Source organism: Erythrolamprus reginae, chromosome 9, assembly GCF_031021105.1.
Source record: "Erythrolamprus reginae isolate rEryReg1 chromosome 9, rEryReg1.hap1, whole genome shotgun sequence".
NCBI lineage: Eukaryota > Metazoa > Chordata > Lepidosauria > Squamata > Dipsadidae > Erythrolamprus > Erythrolamprus reginae.
In genome coordinates, this window is record NC_091958.1 from 54,773,310 (window position 1) to 54,798,292 (window position 24,983).

Below are 24,983 nucleotides of genomic sequence, written 5' to 3' on the forward strand. Positions count from 1 at the left end.
TCTCCCCGCCTTTTCCGGCCCTGTTTCCTCCCCCCAGGAGATTCCTAGAGAGGCTCCACGGAGGCTTCTCCCCGCCTTTTCCGGCCCTGTTTCCTCCCCCCAGGAGATTCCTAGAGAGGCCCCACGGAGGTTTCTCCCCGCCTTTTCCAGCCCTGTTTCCTCCCCCCAGGAGATTCCTAGAGAGGCCCCACAGAGGTTTCTCCCCGCCTTTTCCGGCCCTGTTTCCTCCCCCCAGTAGATTCCTAGAGAGGCTCCACGGAGGCTTCTCCCCGCCTTTTCCGGTTACAGTTTCGGAGGCTTGGGTTTGTAAGTGGAAAATGGTTCATGAGAAGAGGCAAAAAAATCTTGAACACCCGGTTCTTATCTAGAAAAGTTCGTAAGTAGAGGCCTTCTTAGGTAGAAGTAACACTGTATTCCTCAATTAAAGACTGTTCCTTTAGTAACGGTTCCAAATTACAACAGCATTGAGCGGGGTAGGAAAAGACACACTCATTTTTCACACTTGTGACCACTGCAAGCTTCCCCATGGTCCAGAATCCCCCAGGAAACAGAGAAAGCAATAAGTAGTTTAAAAGAAAGAAAAACAAGCTCTTCAAGTATTTAATTAGCCAACAAATTCTTTTATTGAAAGCACAGAAAAGACACAGGCCACTGGCACTGATCAGGTTTAATTCCCTGAGAATATTAAATCATTTCCCTCCCACACATTTTTCCTCTATATATATTTATAGCGAGAGTCACATTATATATATATATATATATGTATACATATATATATGTACACTACTTTACAGAAAGCAACATCCCAGATACTGGGATTTATAAATTACAAATAAGTGACAAACAACACAAAACGTTTTCCATTATTTTGTTCTTTCAACAGAAGATAATTTTTTTTCTTTTCGTTTTTTTTTTTGCTGATCCACAAGGGGAAAAAAAAACACTTAAACCCACCCTTGACAAAAATCAATGTTTTTCACACAAAAAGGCACAGTAAATAACACTGTTGCATTAAAATATTTACAAACACTACCCAGTATGGGCCTTCTTGGTGGTGGTGGTGGTGGTGGTGGTGGTTTCTGTTTTTTTATTTTATTTTTTTCGTTTGCAAGGGAAGCTTTCGCCTCTCCATCTCTGCCATTGGGACCCAGGAAGAAACAGCTGGTGGCATTTTGCGGGAGAGTTAAATTCAACTCTTGCGGTGAAAATGCTGCAGCCACTTCTCCCCAACCCGAAGACAAGAGACGTTGCAGTGAAGAGACGGTGAATCAACCCCATGTCCAACTTATAAGAGAAATATTAGGGATCTCTCATTTCTTCCAACATCTTTATACTCCTTTTAAATTAATACACAAGTCATTCCTACCAACTGCAAAAGTTTTGAGTCTGGGTGTTGTTACGATCACATCTCAATTTTACAGACCCTGATTCAACAGACTTTGGATATAACAGACAATATCTGAATTTGGGGGGCTGCAGCAAACAACAGCTTGGTAAATTAGACAATGCGCATAGAATATATATATATATATATATATATATATATATATATATATATATATATATATATATTTGTAAAGTACAGGGGAATATGACATAAATATTATGAACATCACATAACATTCAGGGGCGTTACATAACATTGGGTTTAATGAACATTTGGCTTTAACGGACACGGGGTTCCTCCCAATTGGTCCATAAAATTAAAGACTTACTTACAGTAAGTAAAATTAAATATTACTTAAATTACTTACTTAAATATTAATTCAGGTGGGGCCCTAGATTTTGAGCCAACATTTTGTGCTTTTCTGGGAACAAACCCCATTCAACAGGTTAGGATCTCCTGAGTAAACTCCGCAGAGGATTGCTCATTTTATATAGATATAGATATATAAATTATATTTAGTAGAATCAAAATAATTGCATCTTTAAAGGGTCTAAAATTCTGAATCTACATAGGCTTCCGTTGTCATTCTTACTGACAGCAAGACAGAACTTGGAATACACATGCATATATATATATATATATATGCATTCTAAGATATATATATATATATGTCACATGTTTTTTTTGCTGAATTTGAAAATTAAGGGAGACTAGGATAAATATATTTTGGCCTTATTTTGGCCTCATCAGCTAGCCATACCCACTGGGACTTGAACCTGCAACCTTTGCCTTGTAAGACAGAGAATTATCCTCTAGGCTACAGTATCAAATCCCTTCAGCTCTGCACCAGAGAATGGTTACATATTTTTGTGTCAAATGTATATATTTGAATTGAGGATTTCTGGAGCTGTAGCCTTCCAATCTGCTATCAACTCTTTGTTTATATTTGGCATTTAATTTAATTTAATTAGATTTAATTACAATAGAATAACAGAGTTGAAAGTGACCTTGGAGGTCTTCTAGTCCAACCCCCTGCTTAGGCAGGAAACACTACCATTTCAGACAAATGGTTATCCAACATGTTCTTTAAAACTTCCAGTGTCCATAGTTCTGGACTTTCGCAATCCTTTGCCTGTTTACTGGCAAGAAGCCCACCAAAGTTTCCGTAAAAGGCAACGAGGCCAGGGTGAAAAGGATGAGAACATAGCTCCTCGCCCCCCCCAAAACCCCCTCTCTTTTATCATTTGAAATTCCCTTCAGTGCAACTGCAAAAAAAAAGCGAATATTTCAAGAGTCCAGCTCTAAATGAATTCACGGGAGAAAAAGCCACCTCTCAGAGGGAAGTCTACAAATAGCACAACATCAACAAAAAAAATGGACAAAAACACACACACAGCAAAAAAAAAACAACCTTGTTTCCTATGTAAACCTTCATTTGCAAAATTGCGCGGAGTCTGGAAAAGCAGGAAGGGGAAGTTATGTAAAAAATAAGAAAAGACTAAATGGGCCAGGTTTTTTCTTCCTTCTAGCTATGTTAAGAGTCCCACTCCAATAGTTCCCAGCCAGAAGAAAAATTATTGGAACCGGAGTACCCCAAAGCTAAAGGACCCCAGCTGAAAAGGGCCAGGTATTTTGGAAAAAAGGCGTGTATGAGAAACCTGCAAAATGGCATTCTGGCTTCGACGTGCCATCTTGCAAATGTTGATCGCCTCGGACAGCCCAAACTAGACTTACACAACCAGGCTAAGCATTAATCCAGCGTTTCTCAAAACTGGGCAAACTTTAAGACGAGTGGACTTCAACTCCCCGAATTTACGATGGGTGGACTTCAGCTCCCAGAATGCTTGAAGATGGATGGATTTCCAAAATTCCCCAGCTGGGATACTTTACGTGGAAGCTGGCTGGGGAATTGTGGAAATTGAAACCCATCCGGCTTAAAGTTAGAGGAGTTTGAGAAACACGTACTGGATTCCTCTCTTGCCACCATTTCAATGGGGATGATCCCATACCAGCTTAGCATCTGCGGCGGCGCATGGTTTTAAAAGTGCTTAAGGTTTGGCAGATTGTGACAAGAGTGTTTGGGGGCTTTTCGGGGGCTCGAAAAGGATGCGCCTCTCGAAATATCCTGGATTAAAAGCAGACTTTTCCCGCAGAGCTGCCTTGGAGCAGGTGGAAGGTGGAAAAAAGATATTTTTTTAAAATCCCCACCAGCCTGAAGTCTTTGCCAAGGAGGAAGGGGGAAAAAACCCATCGCAATTGTTCTTACGTTGGGAGCTTCTACAATATTTATACCCTGATAGTCACCGGGAGAGGGGAACGCAAGACCACACAGCAGTCGGTGTGGAAAACACACATTATACACACACTGTGAACTAACCACAGTAATTAGGAGCTCGTTTGCTTCGCAGCAAAACGAAGGGCGCACGCATACAGACATAAAAATACAGGTCCCGGATCTTCTTCGGATACCGGAGAACTCGGGACGAGGTTTAAGGGGACGTCGAGGTTTCTTAGTACGCGACGTCGGAAGGACACCAAGGAGTATCCGGGTACAGCAAGCAGTGGACCGAGCGAAATCTAGAAGGAGAAGAAAAATACAAGGGTTGGGATGAACGTCGAGAAGGGCGCAGCCGCATCGGCATCAGCGTACAACTTGGGATCTAAATTGCAACGTCTCCTGACCTCCTAACATCAACAGGGAAGTTGGATTGACTTAAGGACCGCGTGGCTAGCTTAACGACGACGGCAGCAAAGAAGGTCATGGAAAGGGGACAAGGCTCCCTGAAGGACCGTCTTGCTTAGCCGTGGAAATGTTGGGGGTCAACTGCAATCGTAAATCAAGGATTTGCAATGGGTTGTGTAAAATGTTTCTGCAAAAACCTGCAGATGCTCAACAGTTTTAAGGTTGCAGGACTAAATATGGAAGTAAATCCTTTGAACCCTGAGGGACCTCTGACTATCTATCTATCTATCTATCTATCTATCTATCTATCTATCTATCTATCTATCTATTATTTATTTATTTATTGGATTTGTATGTCACCTCTCTCCGAGGACTCATCTATCATCTACCTACCTACCTACCTACCTTTCTTTCTATCTATCTATCTATCTATCTATCTATCTATCTATCTATCCATCAATCATATATATTTTTGACGTGAGGCAAAAAAAGGAGTTGTGATGTTCCTTCAATACACCAGTGTGATTTGACACAAAAATATGTAACCCTTCCCTGGTGCAGAGCTGAAGGGATTGGATACTGTAGCCTAGAGGTTAATTCTCTGTCTTACAAGGCAAAGGTTGCAGGTTCAAGTCCCAGTGAGAGTTAGGATAGCTGATGAGGCCAAAATAAGGCCGAAATAGATCTATCCTAGCCTCCCTTAATTTTCAAATTCAGCAAGATGATAGATAAATATATCTATCAATCATCTCTATCTATCTCTCTATCCATCTATCTATCTATCCATCCATCTATCTATCTATCCATTATCCATCCATCCATCCATCCATCCACCCACCCACCCATCTATCTATCTATCTATCTATCTTTCATACAAATTCATCCTAAATTTCAGACGACAGACAAATGCGATTCTTACCTGGAGGGATCCTCTTCCACTGAGAAAGCCCCCTTCATATGGATGGAATTTCTCTTGTTTTCAAATGTCCCATAACTCAAAGTGACCTTGAGAAAAAGTTTTTAAAAATTGCAAGAGTGAGCTACAAAGGCAGCAAAGATATGTTCCTTTTTAAAACATACAAAGAACGGTTGCAGTAACTGGGCCTGGCTAGTTTAACGAAGAGAAGGACCAGGGGAGACATGAGAGCAGCCTTCCGATATCTCAGGGGTTGCCACAAAGAAGAGGGAGTCAACCTATTCTCCAAAGCACCTGAGGGTAGAACCAGAAGCAATGGGTGGAAACTAAACAAAGGGAGAAGCAACCGATTAGGTCCCACAGAGTGGGCCTTCTCCGGGTCCCATCAACTAAACAATGTCGGTTGGCGGGCCCCAGGGGAAGAGCCTTCTCTGTGGCGGCACCGGCCCTCTGGAACCAACTCCCCCCGGAGATTAGGACTGCCCCTACTCTTCCTGCCTTCCGAAAACTCCTTAAAACCCACCTTTGCCGTCAGGCATGGGGGAACTGAAACAACTTCCCCTGGGTATGTTTAATTTATATATGGTATGCCTGAGTGTATGTCTGTTAGTATATGGGGTCTTTTTAAATCGTTAAATATTTTAAATCTGTTTGGATTATTTATGATTTGTTTCCACGTGTTGTGAGCCGCCCCGAGTCTTCGGAGAGGGGCGGCATACAAATCTAAGTAATAAATAAATAATAAAATAAATAAACTTAGAACTAAGGATAAATTTCCTGACAGTCAGAACAGTGGAATGATTTGCCTCCAGTAGTTGTAAATGTTCCAACACCAGATGTTTTTAAAGAAGATATTGGATAACTATTTGTCTGAAGTAGTGCAAGGTCTCCTGACCAAGCAGGGGGTTAGACTAGAAGACTTCTAAGGGCCCTTCCAACCCTGTTATTCTTTCTCTGTTAGTCAATTCTCCCCAAGTGGCTGCCAAGATGGGTTTGTCCATCCCAAAATATCAATTCATTAGAACATTTATTTGGGGGAGGGAGAGATGTGAGGTCTCCTGGCCAATTTTATAGCCTTCCTCCCAGGATGATTTCAGCTGGGGGTAAGTTTGGCCCAGATTCTCAACCTCTGTTTTTTAATGCTTTGTTTCTGGGCCTGGGTGACAAAGGAGGGCGTTTGCCCAGGTTCACCTGGTGCACCAGTTGCGGCCCTACTTGGACAGGGAGTCATTGCTCACAGTCGCTCATGCCCTCATCACCCCGAGGTTCAATTACTGCAACGCTCTCTACATGGGGCTACCTTTGAAAAGTGTTCGGAAACTTCAGATCGTGCAGAACGCAGCCGCGAGAGCCGTCGTGGGGCTTCCCAGATTTGCCCACATTTCTACAACACTCCATGGCCTGTATTGGCTGCCGATCAGTTTCCGGTCACAATTCAAAGTGTTGGTCATGACCTTTAAAGCCCTACATGGCAGTGGACCAAAATACCTCCAGAACCGCCTTCTACCGCACGAATCCCAGCGGCCAGTTAGGTCCCACAGAGTTGGCCTTCTCTGGGTCCCGTCGACAAAACAATGTTGTTTGGCGGGCCCCAGGGGAAGAGCCTTCTCTGTGGCGGCCCCGGCCCTCTGGAATCAACTGCCCCCGGAGATTAGAATGGCCCCCACCCTCCTTGTCTTTCGCAAATTACTCAAGACCCACCTATATCGCCAGGCATGGGGGAACTGAGACACCTCCCCCAGGCTTTTATATTTTATGTTTTGGTATGCATGTGTTGTATGGTTTTAATTGTTGGGGTTTTATATATACTTTTTTTTTAATATTAGATTTGTACTACTATTATATTGTTTTTGTTATTGTTGTGAGCCGCCCCGAGTCTTCAGAGAGGGATGGCATACAAATCTAATAAATTATTATTATTATTATTATTATTATTATTATTATTATTATTATTATTTATTTATTATTTATTATTAAATTCTTTCGTGTTTTTACCTGCTTATGGATCTCGGAACTGGGCACTTGATGGAGATTCTCGAGATGTGAGTGGAAAAGATTACTTCGGATCAGTTTCACCCCCAAGACTGATTCTATGATGTACCCAATGGTACAATCATCGGGGAGACGAATTTTTTCCGCAGTGCTCATGAAATGTCCACCGCTGAAGAGAGAGAGAGAAAGGGAATTGGAGAAGAATAAGTGAAAAAAATCAGGCTTTATTTATTCTTTATTTATCTTTATTTATTCATCATTCCATCTGTTCCCAATTTGAAAACCCCCAAGGATTAAAACTCTAACATTAAAAGTTCCTCGCATTTATATTTCTGTATATGATATGTGCCAATGCAATTCATTTGTGTGGGAGTTTTTTCAACTGTTGGGGACGTCTGGTGATCGATTCATGGGTCGTATTTAACCATGAGTACAAAAATGATGGAAGGTCTTAAGCATAAAACCTATCGGGAAAGTCTTAATGGACTCTACCTGTCTAGTCTGGAGGACAGAAGGGAAAGTGGGGGACACGATTGAGACATTTAAATATGTTGAAGGGTTAAATAAGGTTCAGGAGGGAAGTGTTTTTCATAGGAAAGTGAACACAAGAACAAGGGGACACAATCTGAGGTGAGTTGGGGGAAAGATCAGAAGCAACGTGAGAAAATATTATTTGACTGAAAGAGTAGTAGATGCTTGGAACAAACTTCCAGCAGATGTGGTTGGTCAATCCACAGTAACTAAATTTAAACATGCCTGGAATAAACATATATCCATCCTAAAATAAAGTACAGGAAATAGTATAAGGGCAGACTAGATGGACCATGAGGTCTTTTTTCTGCCGTCAATCTTCTATGTTTTTATGGGTAGCTAAGCATGGTTTGAATGACTCATAACTGGGTCTGTCAACAGGTTAAACCTCACAGCATAGGGAAATTTGGAAAATTAAGTGGGAAACTTGCTATAAAACTTTGGTGCCCCAGACTGGATAGATTGAGTTCATGAACCCTTTCCTGATAAGTTCTATGCTTAAGACCTTCCACCATTTTTGTAGCCCGTCTTTCGGCCCATTCAATTTTATCAATATCCTTTTGTAGGTGAGATCTACAGAACTGGACACAGTATTCCAAATGGGGTCTCACCAGCGCTCTATACAGTGGGATCACAATCTCCCTCTTCCTGCTTGTGATACCTCTAGCTATGCAGCCAAGCATTCTACTTGATTTCACTACCGCATGTCCCCACTGTTCACTCATTTTGAGACTGTCAGAAATCACTACCCCTAAATCTTTCTCTTTCTGAAGTGTTTGCTAACACAGAACTGCCAATACAATACTGTACTCAAATTGAGGATTCCCTTTCCCCAAGTGCATTATTTTACATTTGGAAACATTCAACTGCAGTTTCCATTGCTTTGACCACTTATCTAGTAAAGCTAAATCATTTGCCATATTACAGACAACTCCAGGAATATCAACCCTATTGCACATTTTAGAGTCATCACTCAACCACCATTGAGATGTGTCGATGTATGTACCTTGCTTATTTCTTTAACCCTCCACCTCCCACATGGCAACTAATTTACACTCAACCAAAAGTAATCTCTTACCTTGCCCAAGGGGTCATTTTCAGTGCCAGACCACGACTGATGCAGAAACCAGCACCACCAGTGGCAAACCAGAAATGGACTGGATGCTGTGGGATGAGAAGAATCGAGAGATGAAGACTCAAGAAAGACCATTACAGAAGAGCACATGGAACCAAAGCTTTGGCCAACTTCCCAGAGATAGTTGGGACCCAGGGAGAGAATCCCACCCAATGTCTTCCCCAAGAAAGGGATGCTTCCTTTGAACCAGGAGAGTTTATTCCCTCAAAAACAGGCACATGGACAACCCCGAGTGTTCACCACCAAGTCCCTTCCTTCTCCTCGTTGGCTTACCATCTTATTCTCGCTGATTCTCTCGGTGGCCTGGATGGGCCTGTCCAGACTGGGTTTTCCAATGTAGATATCCTGCGTGTGAGCATAGCTGGAGAGCAGCTTGACCAACATCTGGACATTCACGTAATTATCATCGTCCACGTGGCAAAACCATCTAACACAAGGATGAAAACAAGACTGGATTAGGTCAGGACCCAAAGGACCCAAAGATACTTAGATCAGGTTGGTCTCTTCAGCCTTGAAAGACGGCATTTAAGGGGTGACTTGACCGATGTGTATAATATCATGCATGGGATCGAAAAGGTGGATAGGGAAGAGTTATATTCTCTATCACACAATACTAGGACGAGGGGACCCTCCCTAAACTCACAGTGAGAAAGTGAGGACAAATAAAGGGAAATATTTCTTCCCCCAGAGGGTCCTTGGTTTATGGAAATCACTTCCAGAAGAGGTTGTGACAGCTGTCAGCCTTGATAGCTCCAAGGCAGGATTACACATATTCATGGATGTCAAATGTATCAGTGGTTATTGAAAGGGATGTCCAAGTGCCTCCTCTATGTTGGTTGAGGAAGGCAGGGTTCCCTTGGGTCCCATTTTTTGGGGGTCCAGGGAAAGGGAGGGTTTTGTCTTCTCTTTCTGCTCAAGATCCCCATGGACAATGGGTGGACCACTGTGGGACACAGAATGCTGGACTCGATGGGCTTTGGCCTGATTCAGCATGGCTCCTATGTTCTTATGTTCTAAGTGTTGAACTTGCATGGATCAAGGAGATGTTCTACACCTAAATGAATTCCATCAACCAAGTATACAGATCCTACAGCTGTGGAAACCCATGGCTTGGAATCTCCCCTCCCCCAACCACCTTCTCCTCTGCTCTTACTTTCGTCCAGAGTCAATGAACTTGTCATATTCCACTGCCATCTTGCAGGATAAGGCTTGCCGGCTGTGGGCAGAAGAACAATTGGTGTTGATGATGTTTCCTGAAGAGAGACAAGGGGAAAAATATATATATATATATATATATATATATATATATATATATATATTCAATTGCCTTAAAAGACAAAGTTACTACAGCTGAATTAAAAGATCTGTATTATTATTATTATTATTATTATTATTATTATTATTATTATTGTTGTTGTTGTTTGTTGTTTTTCTTGTTGTTGTTGTTGTTATTATTAATAATAATAATAATAATAATAATAATAATAAACTGGGATAAACATATATCCATTGTAAGATAAAATACAGGAAATAGTATAAGGGCAGACTAGATGGACCACAAGGTCTTTTTCTGCCATCAGTCTTCTACGTTTCAATAATAATAATAATAATAATAATAATAATAATAATAATAATTTATTAGACTTGTATGCCGCCCCTCTCTGAAGACTCGGAGCGGCTATGAGAATATGAGAATATGCCCCGAGATGAAAAAAAGGTGTAGGGGCTGTCTTCGGAGAGGGGCGGCATACAAATCTAATAAATTATCATTAATTATTATTATTATTCTGTTTTCCAATTTTGTGCATAGAGCAATCTTGCTGCCCTTATCATATGGAGGATTTAAGTATTTGTCTTCATTTTTAAAATTTCTGTCTTGCGCTACCAAGAAGTAAAAGTTCGGGTTTTAAAGGATTGTCTGTGCCGCAATGTGCTCTAGATAGATTTTGATTTTGCACCAAAAAAGTTTTAGCAACTGGGCAAGTCCACCATAGGTGGTAGTAGGTCCCTGTTTCCCTTCTGCAAATGTTTACAACTGTTAATATTATCTGCTCCTCTTTGTTGGCTGAATGGAAGTGCCTTTGTTCCCAGCCTTAACCCAGCCAAGTGTTAACTCAGAAAGGGGGGAAAAACCAAGGACGTGGGAAGGGGAACAGAAACCTGGATCTTCCCAGCCCCCTTTTAACAGGGGGAGTTGTTCTTGTCCCGCTATTCATGCCAATCGTTTCTCATCGTTTGCCACCTGCTACTCCTTTGACTGTCTGGAGGGGAATCAGTTGAAAGCATGAATAGAGCCCATTAGCATGAGAAGAATAGGAGGGTATGAACTAGCCTAGGAAGGGGGGTCTCATTAAACACTCACTGAGTAAGTATCCACCTTCCCCCCTCCCTCTCAGGAAAGTTAATCCCACGTTCCCTGGGAATCCCACCAGAAGGGTTTGTAAGAAAGGGGCATTTTCGACCACCTGCCCAGAGAGGAAATCCATCAACTCACCGATTCTCTGCTTGAGTTCTTCGTCTTCGCCATCGGTGAAGATGTGGGTCTGAAATAAGGAAAGAAGGGGGGAATATTTAGGAATGTGCTGCTTTCAATCCCGTCAAACGTAGAAACAGAGAAGATTGACGGCAGAAAAAGACCTCCTGGTCCATCTCGTCTGCCCTTATACTATTTCCTGTATTTTATCTTAGGGTGGATCTATGTTTATCCCAGGCATGTTTCAGTTCAGTGACTGTGGATTTACCAACCACGTCTGCTGGAAGTTTGTTCCAAGGATCTACTACTCTTTCGGTCAAATAATATTTTCTCACGTTGCTTCTGATGTTTCCCCCAACTCACCTCAGATTGTGTCCCCTTGTTCTTGTGTTCGCTTTCCTATTAAAAACACTTCCCTCCTGAACCTTATTTACCCCTTTAACATATTTAAAGGTTTCGATCATGTCCCCCCTTTCCCTTCTGCCCTCCAGACTATACAGATTGCGTTCATGAAGTCTTTCCTGATCAGTTTTATGCTTAAGACCTTCCACCATTCTTGTAGCCCGTCTTTGGACCCGTTCAATTTTGTCAATATCTTTTTGTAGGTGAATGGGATAGACTAACAATCCTGGGCCTAGAAAGCCTAGAACTACGGTGCCTAAAACACGATTTGAGTATTGCCCACAAGATCATATGCTGCAACGTCCTACCGGTCAATGACTACTTCAGCTTCAATCGCAACAACACAAGAGCACGCAACAGATTCAAACTTAATACGAACCGCTCCAAACTTGACTGTAAAAGATATGATTTCAACAATCGAGTTATCGAAGCGTGGAACTCATTGCCGGACTCAACTGTGTCAACCCCTAACCCCCAACACTTCTCCCTTAGACTCTCCACGATTGACCTCTCCAGGTTCCTAAGAGGCCAGTAAGGGGCGTACATAAGTGCACTGGTGTGCCTTTCGTCCCCTGTCCAATTGTCTTTCCTCTCTTTCACCTATCATATATATTCTCTTCCTTTCATATATCCTCTCCTCTAAGTTCACTTTCACCCTCTTTTATATTATCACATGTCTATTTTTCTTCCTATGTATTTGTGTATTGGACAAATGAATAAATAAAATAAATAAATAAATAAACTGAACACAAACTGACCTATTAGGTTAGAAACCTAGGTTGCATTCATTCAAATCGCCATGCAAATCACAGCAGCCGGGGAGGGGGATTTGCATAAGCCTTTTCCCAAATTGCATCCATCATGGTTTGAAGTTTAGAGCAGGTTGCAAACCATCTTGGGAATATTTTGGGGTAAACAACGGCTAGATGTTTTAAGAAAGCTGCCCCTGAAGCATTCTGGAGGATACCAGGTTGATTTTGCTGGGGGTTTTTAAGGGGGGGTTTTTTTTGCACAAAGTTCTAGGAGAACTTTGGGAGGGGGAGGGGGAAGAGATAAAAGCGAAAATAAACCCAGCCTGGAGGTGAAAGCTTCATTTGCATTGCAAAGAGATTTATTGATTAAACACTTCAAAAGCCTGGGAAGGTCAGAGGAGAGGAAGCAAAGAGGTGGGGCCTTTCACCAGGTGAGGTTCACCTGGACACCTGCTGCTTTTGAAATATTGCGTTGAGGATTTGCATTAATTGGGGGAGAGATGCTGCACACCTGCTGTGGGTCCCCCAAACCTTCTAACTTCTAAATTCCATGCTTGGCATGATTAGGAAGGGAATGGAAAATAGGTCGGCAAGTGTTGTACTGCCTCTGTACAAATCGGCGGTGAGGCCACACTTGGAGTCCTGTATACAGTTTTGGTCACCGCACCCGAAGGAGGATAGAATGGAACTGGAAAAGGTGCAAAAAAGGGCAACAAGAATGATCAAGGAAATGGAGACCCTTCCGTATGAAACCAGGTTGCAACACCTTGGTCTCTTCAGCCTTGAAAGACAGCGTTGAAGGGGGGACTTGACCGAAGTGTATAAAATCATGCATGGGATAGAAAAGGTGGATAGAGAAAAATTATTTTCTTTATCATTCAATACTAGGACAAGGGGGCCCTCCCTAAAGCTCACAGGTAAGAAAGTGAGGACAAATAAAGGGAAATATTTCTTCACCCAGAGGGTCCTTGGTTGATGGGATTCCCTTCCAGAAGAGGTTGTGACAGCTGTCAGCCTTGATAGCTTCAAGGCAGGATTAGACAGATTCAGGGATGCCAAGGGTATCATAGGTGGTTATTGAAACGGATGTCCGTGTGCCACCTCTATGTTGGTTGAGGTAGGCAGGGTTCCCTTGAGTACCATTTGTTGGGGGTCAAGGGAAAGGGAGGGTCTTGCCTTCTCTTTCTGCTCAAGATCCCCATGGACAATTGGGGGGCCACTATGGGACACAGAATGCTGGACTCGATGGGCTTTGGCCCGATTCAGCAGGGCTCTTCTTAGGTTCTTATGCTCTTCTGGGTTTGTTCTGTCTACTAAGCTGCTGTGGCCACCACAGATCCAGGGGTTGCCAACTCTGGTCTTCACCCTCCACCCCACCTGCCCTGTAGGGCCCTCCTGATAACGGGTGGCAACACCATCCCTCCTTGCCTGGAAGGGGAGGTTCACCTCCAACGGCCACCTGAACCGAAGCCAAAACGGGTGAAGGCCGCCCCGCCCTGCCATCTCCACCACCTGCCTGGCTGCACTTTCTTATTGACAGAGGGAGGGGGGGCCTGGCATGTGCTGCCTGTCTGGGAGGGCTGGCGGGGGTGGCAAGGAGAGGAGCTGTTGGCAGAGAGGCAGAGCAAGGCAGAGAGAGGAGGGAAGGAAGGAGGGAGGGAAGGAAGGAAGGAGAAAGAGAAGGAAAGAAATAAAGGAAATAAAGGAAGGAAGGAAGGGAAGGAAGGATGGAATGGAACGAAGGAAAGAAAGTGGAAGGAAGGAAGGAAATATAGAAAGAGGGAGGGAGGATGGAAGGAAGGAGAAAGAGGAAGGAAGGATGGATGGATGGAAGGAAGGAAGGAAGGAAAGGGAGAGAAAGAAAAGGAAGGAAGGAGAAAGAGAGAAAGAAAAAAGGAAAGGAGGAAATGAAGGAAGGAAGGAAAAAGAGAAAAAGCGAGGGAAGGAAGAATATAAAAGAAAGGAAGGAAGGGAAGGAAGGAAGAAAAGAAAAGGAAGGAGGAAAGGAAAGAAGGAAGAAAGGAAGGGGGGAAGGAAGAAGAGAAAGAAAAAGAAGGAAGGAGGGAAAGAAATAAAAGGAAGGAAGGAAAGGAAGGAAGGAAAGAGGAAGGAAGAAAAGTATGGAAGGAGGAGGGAAGAAGGAATAAAAAGAAAAGAAAGGAAGGAAGGAAGGAAGAAAGAAAGAAAGAAAGAAAGAAAGAAAGAGAGTTGTTCTCTCTAACTTGGACCCTGGGGTATTCTTCTCCGCGGCCACATCCCCTCGTTCCCATTCCATTAATTTTTTTTTTTGAAAAAAAGAAGAGTTTCCGCCAAGGCAGCAAAGGGATTTTGAACAATGGCCCGGCAGCCAACTTCAGGCGAAGAAAAGAAGGCTGGAACTTGCTCCCAATTAGCATACAGCTGGATTGGTTAACCAGAGGGAGGCCGGAGATGTTTTCCAAAGGGTGCCTACAGCCAAAACTTGGTTTAATGGCCAAGACAAAGGAGAGAAAAGAAATGGGGAGGGGGGGAGACTCAGAGAGTTGGGAAACAAAGAGAGATTTCCCTCCTTTCTCTCTCTCCGCAACCCCAATTCCTGCCTCTTTGTCCGAGACCCTCAATGCCCTGTTTCTAAGACTCAAGAGGTCAACCTCCGCCCCTGCGATTTATCATCTATCTTTCCATTTAAAAAAATAAATAAATAAATAACCCTAAGCATGTGCTGGGGGGTGGGAAGAAACACAGAAAAGTTTAAGGCCCCACAAACCAGGGGTGATTGTGCTGCGCCCGCCTCTTTAAATAAACCATAAAACTGGATCGCGGTTTGCGTGTTTTAAGAAGGCACAAAGTCGGCAAACTTTGCGCCGGTAACCTTCCTTCCCTCTCTTGCCACAAACCCCTATCGCAACATTGGTGCCTCTGCTTCAATCCCAGGGGTCTTGCGGAGAAGCAACTCGGGTATAAAGAAAATGAAACTTTTTTAAAAATAAAATTGTATTTTATTTTTTTTAACTCCATATTTATACATATAGCAAAAAAACTTACAAACCTCCATAACCAGCAATGGCCTGCTGCCCCCACGTGGGAGGGGTAGAGACACAGCGGGGGTAGTAAGTTTATGCGCTATTTATTGAATGCTTAATAGTTTTTTATTGTCCTTCCTTCTCTAGTACCTTAGTACAGTGTTTCCCAACCTTGGCAACTTGAAGATATTTGGACTTCAACTCCCAGAATTCCCCAGCCAGCGAATGCTGGCTGGGGAATTCTGGGAGTTGAAGTCCAGATATCTTCAAGTTGCCAAGGTTGGGAAACACTGCATTAGTAGGATCCTTAATTTCTTTTAAAATAGGAAATGATTAAATAGTATGTTTTTACCCATAAACGCCTTCATCATTTTAATCAAGATCTCGAACTGAACTTTTACAGCAGTTCAAGAAAATTGAGCTACTTGCCTAATCTGTTATCTTACTGAACCTTGTGGGTTCAGTACAAAAACTTTAAAATGTGACTGTGCTCCTCAACAAATAATGCAAGTCCAGTTTCCGCTGGAAACCCTTGAAGGGGAATTTCATAAAAAGAAGGAAAGGAAAGAGGGCGGGGCGAGAGAAGCCCATCATATTTACTAGATTAGATCAGGCCGGCCGTCGCTAGCAACTCTGCAGCCAAAAATAGCCTTCTGCTCATCCACAGCCTGCTAAAAATAGCCCAAAGGAAGACCATTATATATTTTTATTTGATTAATACCCAGGCTGCCTATCCAGAAGATGCCAAGAATTGAACCAACCGCCTCTTCTCAGAAGCAGGAGAAGCCCAGCTGAGATGAAGGGATCTTGGAGGTCTTCTAGTCCAACCCCCTGCTTAGGCAGGAAACCCTACACTACTTCAGACAGATGGTTATCCAACATCTTAAAAACTTCCAGTGTTGGGGCATTCACAACTTCTGGAGGCAACCTCTGTTCCATGGATCAACCGTTCTGACTGTCAGGAAATTTCTCCTTAGTTCTAAGTTGCTACTCTCCTTGTTTAGTTTCCACCCATTGCTTCTTGTTCTACCCTCAGGTGCTTTGGACAATAGCTTGACTCCCTCTTCTTTGTGGCAACCCCTGAGATACTGGAAGGCTGCTATCCTGTCTCCCCTGGTCCTTCTTTTCATTAAACTAGCCATGCCCAGTTCCTGCAACCGTTCTTCACATGTTTTAGCCTCCAGTCCCCTAATCATCTTTGATGTTCTCTGCACTTTTTCTAGAGTCTCAACATCCTTTTTGCATCGTGGGGACCAAAACTGAATGCAGGATTCCAAGTGTGGCCTTGTAAAGTGGTATTAACCTTTCGCGTGATCTTGATTCTCTCCCTCTGTTGATGCAGCCTAGAACTGTGTTGGCTTTTTTGGCAGCTGTTACACATGGCTGGCTCCTATTTAAATGTTGGTCCACTAGGTCTCCAAGATCCCTCTCACAGTTACCATTATTATTATTATTATTATTATTATTATTATTATTATTATCATCATCATCATCATCATCATCATCATTATTATTATCATTATCATTATTATTATTATTATCTTGCTTCCTCTGCCAAAACAAACTTTTTGCAAACTTGGGGAAAGGATGGTTTCTCTCCCTAGCTTGACTCGGGAACCTTCATTGTCCAAGCATCCCAGCCTGGGGGGATAGACAGGAAACCTCATTGTTTCTAAAAGGCTACAGTTGAAAGAAACACAGGATGTATGGAGTCCTGGAGAACAATAGCCCAGTCCCATCAGAAAACAACCCAACAGTTCTCGCCCGGCTAGGGTTTTAGGAACGGGGATCCAGGATCCCCCAAGAAAAAAGACCACGAGATGTTCCTTTGGTGGGTAAGGCCCCATTGCTGGTCACCAAGTGGTTCTCCTTCCTCTGCTCTAATTTCCCCCAAACTTTCGTGACTCATTTCCCCCTTCCTGTTCACTGAAAAGAGGCCAAGCTATGAGCCACAAATGCCAGAAAGAAACTTCCTCCGAGTTGCTGGGTTGGGACACCCTAGCAAGAGCCAACCGGTTGGGTCGTGGAAGAGAGGCCTCACCACCTTTCCTGCTGGTGCCCTGGGCAGAAACTTTTTATTTTATTTATTCATTTATTTTGTCCAATACACAATAATACACAATGAAGGTTATAGAGGATATAGTAGAGAAGAAATACAAGATATAGGAGAGACTATAGGACAAGGGATGAAAGGCACTCTAGTGCGCTTATGTACACCCCTTACTGACCTCTTAGGAATCTGGAGAGGTCAACCATGGACAGTCTAAGGGTAAAATGTTGGGGGTTAGGGGATGATACTATAGAGTCCGGTAAGGAGTTCCACGCTTCGACAACCCAATTACCAAAGTCATATTTTTTACAGTCAAGTTTGGAGCGGTGAATATTAAGCTTGAATCTGTTGTGTGCTCTTGTGTTGTTGTGGTTGAAGCTGAAGTAGTCTTTGACAGGCAGGACATTGCAACATATGATCTTGTGGACAATACTTAGATCATGTTTAAGGCATTGTAGTTGTAAGCTTTCAAGACCCAGGATTGTAAGTCTAGTTTCGTAGGGTGTTCTGTTTCGAGTGGAGGAGTGAAGGGCTCTTCTGGTGAAGTATCTTTGGACATTTTCAAGGGTGTTAATGTCTGAGATGCGATATGGGTTCCAAACAGATGAGCTGTATTCGAGGATGGGTCTGGCGAACGTTTTCCAGAGAGAACCCTCTCTAGAAACACGGACTCGAGGGCACAAGGTTGCTGGGAGTTTGCCTTTTTTGCATTAAGCCCAACACCCGTGTATACCCACATCCATCTGGTGACCTTTGTAAACACACATCCATCTGGTGACCTTTGCACCAACAGCAGCAATCTGATTCTAAGGAATTGTAATAAATGCTGGTGAGACAATTGCCAATTGCTTGCCTTTCCTTCTAAACTCGACTGCAGAAATTGGGACTTCAGCAACAGAGTGGTCAGTGCCCGGGATGAACTACCTGACTCTGTGGTTCTTCCCCAAACCCCCAAAATCTTTAAGCTTAGATGGTCTATAGTTGACTTCTCCCTTAAGAGGTTTGTAAAGGGCGTGCATAAGTGCACCATTGTGCCTACTGCCCCTGTCCTATTGTCCTCTTTACTTTACTTATGTTATGTTTATACAAACCACTACCCTATACACGTTTGATAGATGAATATAATAAAATAAAATAAAATTGGTCTTCTTGGGAAAACGGAACAGGAAACTTCCTTTTTTTTTTTTTTTAAAGCAAATTCCCATTTTCTCCTGCTTGCTAACCTGGTTTGTTTTTTGGTTTGTTTGTTTTAACCTCAGTTATTCTCCTCTGTTTGTAGGTTTTCCAGATCAGGAGTCTTCAACCTTGGCGACTTTGAAGACTTGTGGACTTCAACTCCCAGGATTCTTCAGCCAGCACAAGCTCTGCCTGCAAAGCTGGGCTGGGGGATTCTGGGAGTTGAAGTCCATAAGTCTTCAAGTTGACAAGGTTGGAGACCCCTGCTCCAGATGTCCGGGTTTATGACCTTCAATGGATCTACTCATCTCAAGGAGGCCTCTCCCCTTCTCTTAAGTAAGTAAGTAAGTAAGTAAGTAAGTAAGTAAGTAAGTAAGGAAGGAAGGAAGGAAGGAAGGAAGGAAGGAAGGAAGGAAGGAAGGAAGGAAGGAAGGAAGGAAGGAAAACAAGAAAGAAAACAAGAGAGAAAGAAAATGAAAGAAAACAAAAAGAAGGAAGGAGGGAGGGAAGGAAATGAAGAAAGAAAACAAGAAAGAAAACAAGAGAGAAAGAAAATGAAAGAAAACAAAAGGAAGGAAGGGAGAGAGGGAGAGAGAGAGAAAGAAAGAAAGAAAGAAAGGAAAGAGTAAAGAAAGGAAAAGAAAGAGAAAGGAAGGAAGGTAAGAAAAAGAAAGGAAATGAAAGAAAACAAAAGGAAAGGAAGGATGGAAGGAAGGAATTTATAGTTTCTTGTATGGTATGGATGTGTTGCATGGTTTTTAAATGATGGGTTTTTAGATGCTTTTTTAATATTAGATTTGTTTACATTGTCACACTGTTTTATTATGGTTGTGAGTCGCCCCGAGTCTTTGGAGAGGGGTGGCATACAAATCTAATAAATTATTACTATTATTATTATTAATTATTATAAGGAAGGAAAACCTTGAAGTACTAGCAAAATGCATGAAAACCCCAGCTGCTTCCCAGCAAGAGTTTGGGGTCCTCAGGAGGGTGGGGGCAGAGTGGGCTTCCAACCTTGAGGCTAGCCCTATGCCCCATTTGCCCCAAGCTCCACCCTGAGACCTACTGCAAAAACTGGTGTGCATCCCCTATTTGTAGGGGGGAAGGTTCGGAGCCCAGCCCATAGCAAACCCTTCCCCAGCCACCACTCCTCCAGTGCGAGCCCCAGAACTGCCCAGGAACATTAGCGGGATGGAGGGTGTGTGTGTGTGGAGATAACCCCCCCTTTCAAATCTCTGCACAGGCAGAAGGCTCCGGCTCTCCTCCCCCAACCCCCAGCCGGAACTGTAGCCAAGTTGCCCAAACCAGCTCGGCCGCCGCTTGCCAACGCAGTGGGCTGAGCCCTCCACCTGTGTTTGGAGTATAAACAGTAAGCCCAGCCATGTTTATACTGTACACAGACTCACAGGGTTGTGTGTGTGTATAGTGGGGGTGGTTAGGGGGGGCGTGGATAAACTGCACTGCACCCCAGCCTGCCTACCTGCCTCTGCCTGTCTCCTCCGAGGCAGAAATTCAAGCCAAGAGGTGGAAAAAAAATTGGGTGTTGGAATGTGCTGGTTTGAAAACAGGAGGAAGAAAACAAGGGAGCCACCACAAAAGGGGCTCACAAATCCGGAAATGAAGGACAAAAAGGATGAGTTTGTTACGATGGGGGCGAGTTAGCATGAGGGTGAGTAGGTTGGCATATGCGTTTGCCACCCTGAACTATGGGCCAATGAGCCCCTGTCAAATATTCACGGCAGTAGAGTCCTCCAAGCTGCTAGTCCCCATGTTTCAGAAGAGGCTGTGCCCCTGATTTCACAGCCCCCTCCCCTTTTTTGGGGCGATGGATGTTAAGCAAATCCATGCAGTCATTAAGCGAAACATGCGACTCGTTAAGGGAATGGTTCCTCCCCTTGACTCGTCGGATGCCACCTGGGAAGGGGCCCAAAAATGAACATGTGAACCCAGGGATGCCCCAAATGTCATAAATACAGGGCAGTTGGTAAGCACCTGAAAACAGGGGGAGGCAGGCATTACAGATACCTTGGCCACCTTGAGTTATTTGCAAAAATAATAAAGGTGGGAGGAGAGGAATAATAAAGGTGGGAGAAAGGTAGATAAAAGAAGGAAGGAAGGAAGGAGGGGAGAGAGAGAGAAAGAAAGAAAGAAAATGAAAGAAAGGACGTGAGAAAGAGAGAGGAAGGAAGGAAGGGAGAGAGAAAGAAAGAAAATGAAAGAAAATGAAAGAAAACGAAAGAAAGGAAGTGAGAAAGAGAGGAAGGAAGGAGAAAAAAAGGAAGGAAGAAATGAGAGAAAGAGAGAAAAAAGAAAGAAAGAAAGAAAGAAAGAAAATGAAATAAGACAAACAAAAGGAAGGGTGGGAGGGAGGGAGGTGTAAAGGCAGGAAAAAAGAGAGAGAGAAAGGAAGAAAATGAAAGAAAATAAAAGGAAGGGAGGGAAAGAGAAAGAAAGAAAGTGAAAGAAAACAAAAGAAAGGAAGGGAGAAAGAGAGGAAGGAAGGAAGGAGAAAAAGAAAGGAAGGGAGGGAGGAAGGAAAAAAGGAGAGAAAGAGAAAGAAACAAAGAAAATGAAATAAAACAAACAGAAGGACAGGTGGGAGGGAGGGAGGTGTAGAGGCAGGAAAAAAGAGAGAGAGAAAGGAAGAAAATAAAAGGAAGGAAGGAAGGAAGGAAGGAAGGAAGGAAGGAAGGAAGGTACTTCTATTTGAAGAATAAAAATCTATTTGGAGAACTTTAAGGAGCAAACCAGAACTTTCCAGGGATGTAAGAGTGCTCATTTTTTAAAAATGTTTGCTTTGCTCTCCTCTAAGGAAAATGCCAAACTTTGGCTCCTCCCGCTTGGATACTTTGGAGGAAAAGAGGCTCCACCCCAAGAAATGTTTTTGCAGAAGGTCCTAATGGGCACTTTGAGAGGACAAGGGCTTCTATCCCTGGCTGCAGAAACACCCCCCCCCCTCAGGCTCTCCACTCCCCTTGCCAGGAGGAGGATCGGGTGTCTTGTGTGATCCTGTTGGGGCAAAAGCTTCACCGCACCAGGAATTTGGCAAGGAGGCTGCCTGCCACTTTCCCCCTTCACCCCAGTTACTCTGCCCTCTCTCTGGCTGGCTAAGTGTTTAAGCTCTGAATTAGCTGTCAGAAGTTATTTCTGCATAGAGGAGGAGGAGGAGGAGGAGGAGGAGGAGGAGGAGGAGGAAGAGGAGGAGGAAGAGGAAAAGGAAGAAGAAGAGGAGGAGGAAGAAGAAGAAGAAGAGGAAAAGAAAGAAGAGGAAGAGGAGTAGGAGGAAGAGGAGGAAGAGGAAGAAGAGGAAGAAGAGGAGGAAGGAAGAAGAGGAGGAAGAGGAGGAAGAGGAAGAAGAAGAAGAAGAGGAAGAGGAGGAAGAGAAGGAGAAGGAAGAAGAAGAGGAAAAGGAAGAAGAGGAAGAGGAGGAAGAGGAAGAAGAGGAAGAAGAGGAGGAAGGAAGAAGAGGAAGAGGAAGAGGAAGAAGAGGAGGAGAAGGAAGAAAAAGAGGAAGAGGAGGAGAAGAGGAGGAGGAAGAAGAGGAAGGAAGGAGGAAGAAGAAGAAGGAAGGAGGAAGAAGAAGAGGAAGGAGGAAGAAGAAGAAGAAGAAGAAGAAGAAGAAGAAGAAGAAAAAGAAGAAGAAGAAGTAGAAGAAGAAAGGGAAGAGGAAGAGAAAGAGGAGGAGAAGGATAGAAACCACCTTTCCTTCTATCTATCTATCTACCTACCAGGTTCTATCTATCTACCAGAATCTCCATTACTAAGCATTACTAAACTCCTCTTAAATTTTCACACCTGCCTTTCCATCCGTTATCATCCCCATCATATCATCATCGTCCCCAAACTCACTTTTCTAAACGGCCCAGAATTCAAATTCTCAAAGGCCAACGGCAGTATCCAAACAAGCTTTTGGAACTTTTTAAAAAAATATTTTTTAAAAAAAAACAGCAACAACAACCACACCCAGCTAACCTGACCCGAGGTGGCGCAGCAGGTAGAGTGCAGTACTGCAGTACACTAAAGCTGACTGTAGATCTGCAGGTCAGCGGTTCAAATCTCATCACCGGCTAAAGGTTGACTCAGCCTTCCATCCTTCCGAGGTGGGTCAAATGAGGACCCGGATTGTGGGGGCAATAGGCTGGCTCTGTTAAAAGGTGCTATTGTTAACATGTTGTAAGCCGCCCTGAGTCTAGAATAGAGTAGAATAGAATTTTATTGACCAAGAGTGATTGGACACACAAGGAATTTGTCTTTGGTGCAGATGCTCTCAGCGTACATAAAAGAAAAAAGATACATTTGTCAAGACTCATGTGGTACAACACTTAATGATTGTCATAGGGGTCAAATAATCAATGAAGAAACAATCAATATTAATAAAAATCTGAGGATACAAGCAACAAGTGACAGTCCTACAGTCCTAAGTGGGAGGGAAAGGATGATAGAAAGGATGAGAAAAACTAATAGAAATAAAAGTGCAGATTTAGTAAAAAGTCTGACAGTGTTGAGGGAGGAGGAGAAGGGCGGCATAAAAAATAAAATAAAATCAAATAAAAATCAAATAAATAAACCTATCCATTCAAACTCCCAAGAGGTCCTCAAAAACATCTGCAGTCAGTCTTCCTTCTCAGAAGGAAAAGAAAATCTCTTTTTCTTTTTTGGTTCAACTTGACCAAAGATTTTGTGCAGCCAGACTTCTGACAGCTAATTGTCTATTGGCTGATTATTATTTTTTTTGTGGTTTTGCAGAAGTGCTGCCAGCCAAGTCTTCTGCCTACAGCTCAGGCTGCGACCACAGGAAGGAAGAGCGTCAGCTAGTGTTCCACTTCTTGTAATAACTGTTTGCAAAGTGCTCGGAGCAACCGAAAAGGAAGATGACTTTTAAAGACTTAAAACAGGAAAGCTTGCAAAGAACAGACAATGCATTTTTTTTATATTTTTTTTGGCCTTGAGCTCAAAAACCTGTCTGGCATTAATTTGCACACCTTATTTGCAAGCTGCCAACTCTGTAGTTGTTCTGACCATCCCTTGCTTCTACGTCTGTTAGTAACTTACACAGCACACATCTTTCTTTTAATGCTTCACATCTTTGTGGACCAAAGGGTGGAAACTCTGGCTAATTTCACCTATGCAGCACAAAACACGGACTCATCACCCCACCACCTCTGCAGTTCTCAAGTCTGCACACAAACCAGTGCCTTTTCTGAATGGTTGCAATGCGAATCCTGGTGAAATTTGATAAAGTTTGCTTGATGCTGGTTAGTTTCTCCAAATTTAGAACTAAGGAACTTAGAACTAAGGAACTAAGAAGAAATCAGTGGAACAGCTTGCCTCCAGAAGTTATGAATGCCCCAACGCTGTTGGATAGCCATCTGTCTGTAGGGTTTCCTGCCTAGGCAGGGGGTTGGACTAGAAGACCTCCAAGGTCCCGTCCAACTCTGCCATTATTACTATTAAGAAGGAGTCAAACTCTTCTCCAAAGCACCTGAGGGTAGAACAAGAAGCAAAGGATGGAAACTAAACAAGGAGAGAAGCTACTAAGAACTAAGGAGAAATTTCCTGAGTCAGAACAGTTGATCAGTGGAACAGAAGTTGCCTCCAGAAGTTGTGAATGCTCCAACACTGGAAGTTTTTAAGCAGATGTTGGATAACCATCTGTGTGAATTAGTGTAGGGTTTCCTGCCTAAGAAGGGGGTTGGAGCAGAAGACCTCCAAAGTCCCTTCCAACTATTATTATTATTATTATTATTATTATTATTATTATTATTATTATTATTATTATTATGCTGCATTCCTACACTGGGGCTAAGCCACAGTTTTCTTTGTGGTTTGCAGAACAAGTCACAGGGATAATCCAAGTTTTCTGAAAGCTACGTAATACCAAATTTTATTTATTTATTTATTTTGTCCAATACACAATGATCCAAACAAAGAATAGAATAGAATAGAATAGAATTTTATTGGCCAAGTGTGATTGGACACACAAGGAATTTGCATAGCATGAGATAATAGATGAAGGATTGTGGTCCAGGTGGAAAAACTGTGTCCACCTACAGGGCAAGCAATTTAATATTTAACAGCCTAATAAGGATGGCTCCTGGCTTTTCATGATTTATGCCTTTTAACAGAAAGGGAGGAAAGATTGATATAAAAGCTTGAAGAAACCAGGGTGGGTGGGATTTCGGAGGAGAGGATACTCCGTCACAGATGGTAGAGCCTGGGGAATTTCCAAAGCGCCTCAAAAATCTCCACCTTCTCAGTCTGAAAACACCCAAAATGAGGAAGAGCAGAGAAAGAGAAAGAGAAAAACAGAAGCTCCACTCAAGGAGAATGAGGTCTTTGATGGCATAGTGCAGGCCCTTTGCAAAATGCAGCAGAGGTCAAAAGTTTGAGTCCTGTTTGGCAATCTGGTTGCTGACGATTTTCCCGAACACAGATGGAGGCCCGGCGGCGACTTCTGCTTCCCCAAAATTGGCCACAGGCTGGG

At 43.1% G+C, this 24,983-nt stretch overlaps 2 protein-coding genes across 2 annotated transcripts in view; one reads left to right on the top strand and one right to left on the bottom strand.

Moving 5' to 3' along the window:
- TTYH3 (tweety family member 3) overlaps window positions 1–11,801 on the top strand; it is a 74,483-nt gene extending 62,682 nt beyond the window's left edge. The window contains exon 14 of the mRNA XM_070761354.1: window positions 11,723–11,801. Coding sequence (XP_070617455.1) covers window positions 11,723–11,740 — 18 coding nt within the window. The 3' untranslated portion in view covers window positions 11,741–11,801. The remainder of the gene's footprint in view (window positions 1–11,722) is intronic.
- The window catches only part of LFNG (LFNG O-fucosylpeptide 3-beta-N-acetylglucosaminyltransferase), a 32,747-nt gene continuing 8,363 nt past the window's right edge, over window positions 600–24,983 (bottom strand). Inside the window, exons 2-8 of the mRNA XM_070761355.1 lie at window positions 11,139–11,187; window positions 9,798–9,897; window positions 8,918–9,071; window positions 8,588–8,673; window positions 6,982–7,147; window positions 4,990–5,075; window positions 600–3,964 (exon numbers count right to left, since the gene is read on the bottom strand). Of these exons, the coding sequence (XP_070617456.1) occupies window positions 3,898–3,964; window positions 4,990–5,075; window positions 6,982–7,147; window positions 8,588–8,673; window positions 8,918–9,071; window positions 9,798–9,897; window positions 11,139–11,187 (708 nt within the window). The 3' untranslated portion in view covers window positions 600–3,897. The remainder of the gene's footprint in view (window positions 3,965–4,989; window positions 5,076–6,981; window positions 7,148–8,587; window positions 8,674–8,917; window positions 9,072–9,797; window positions 9,898–11,138; window positions 11,188–24,983) is intronic.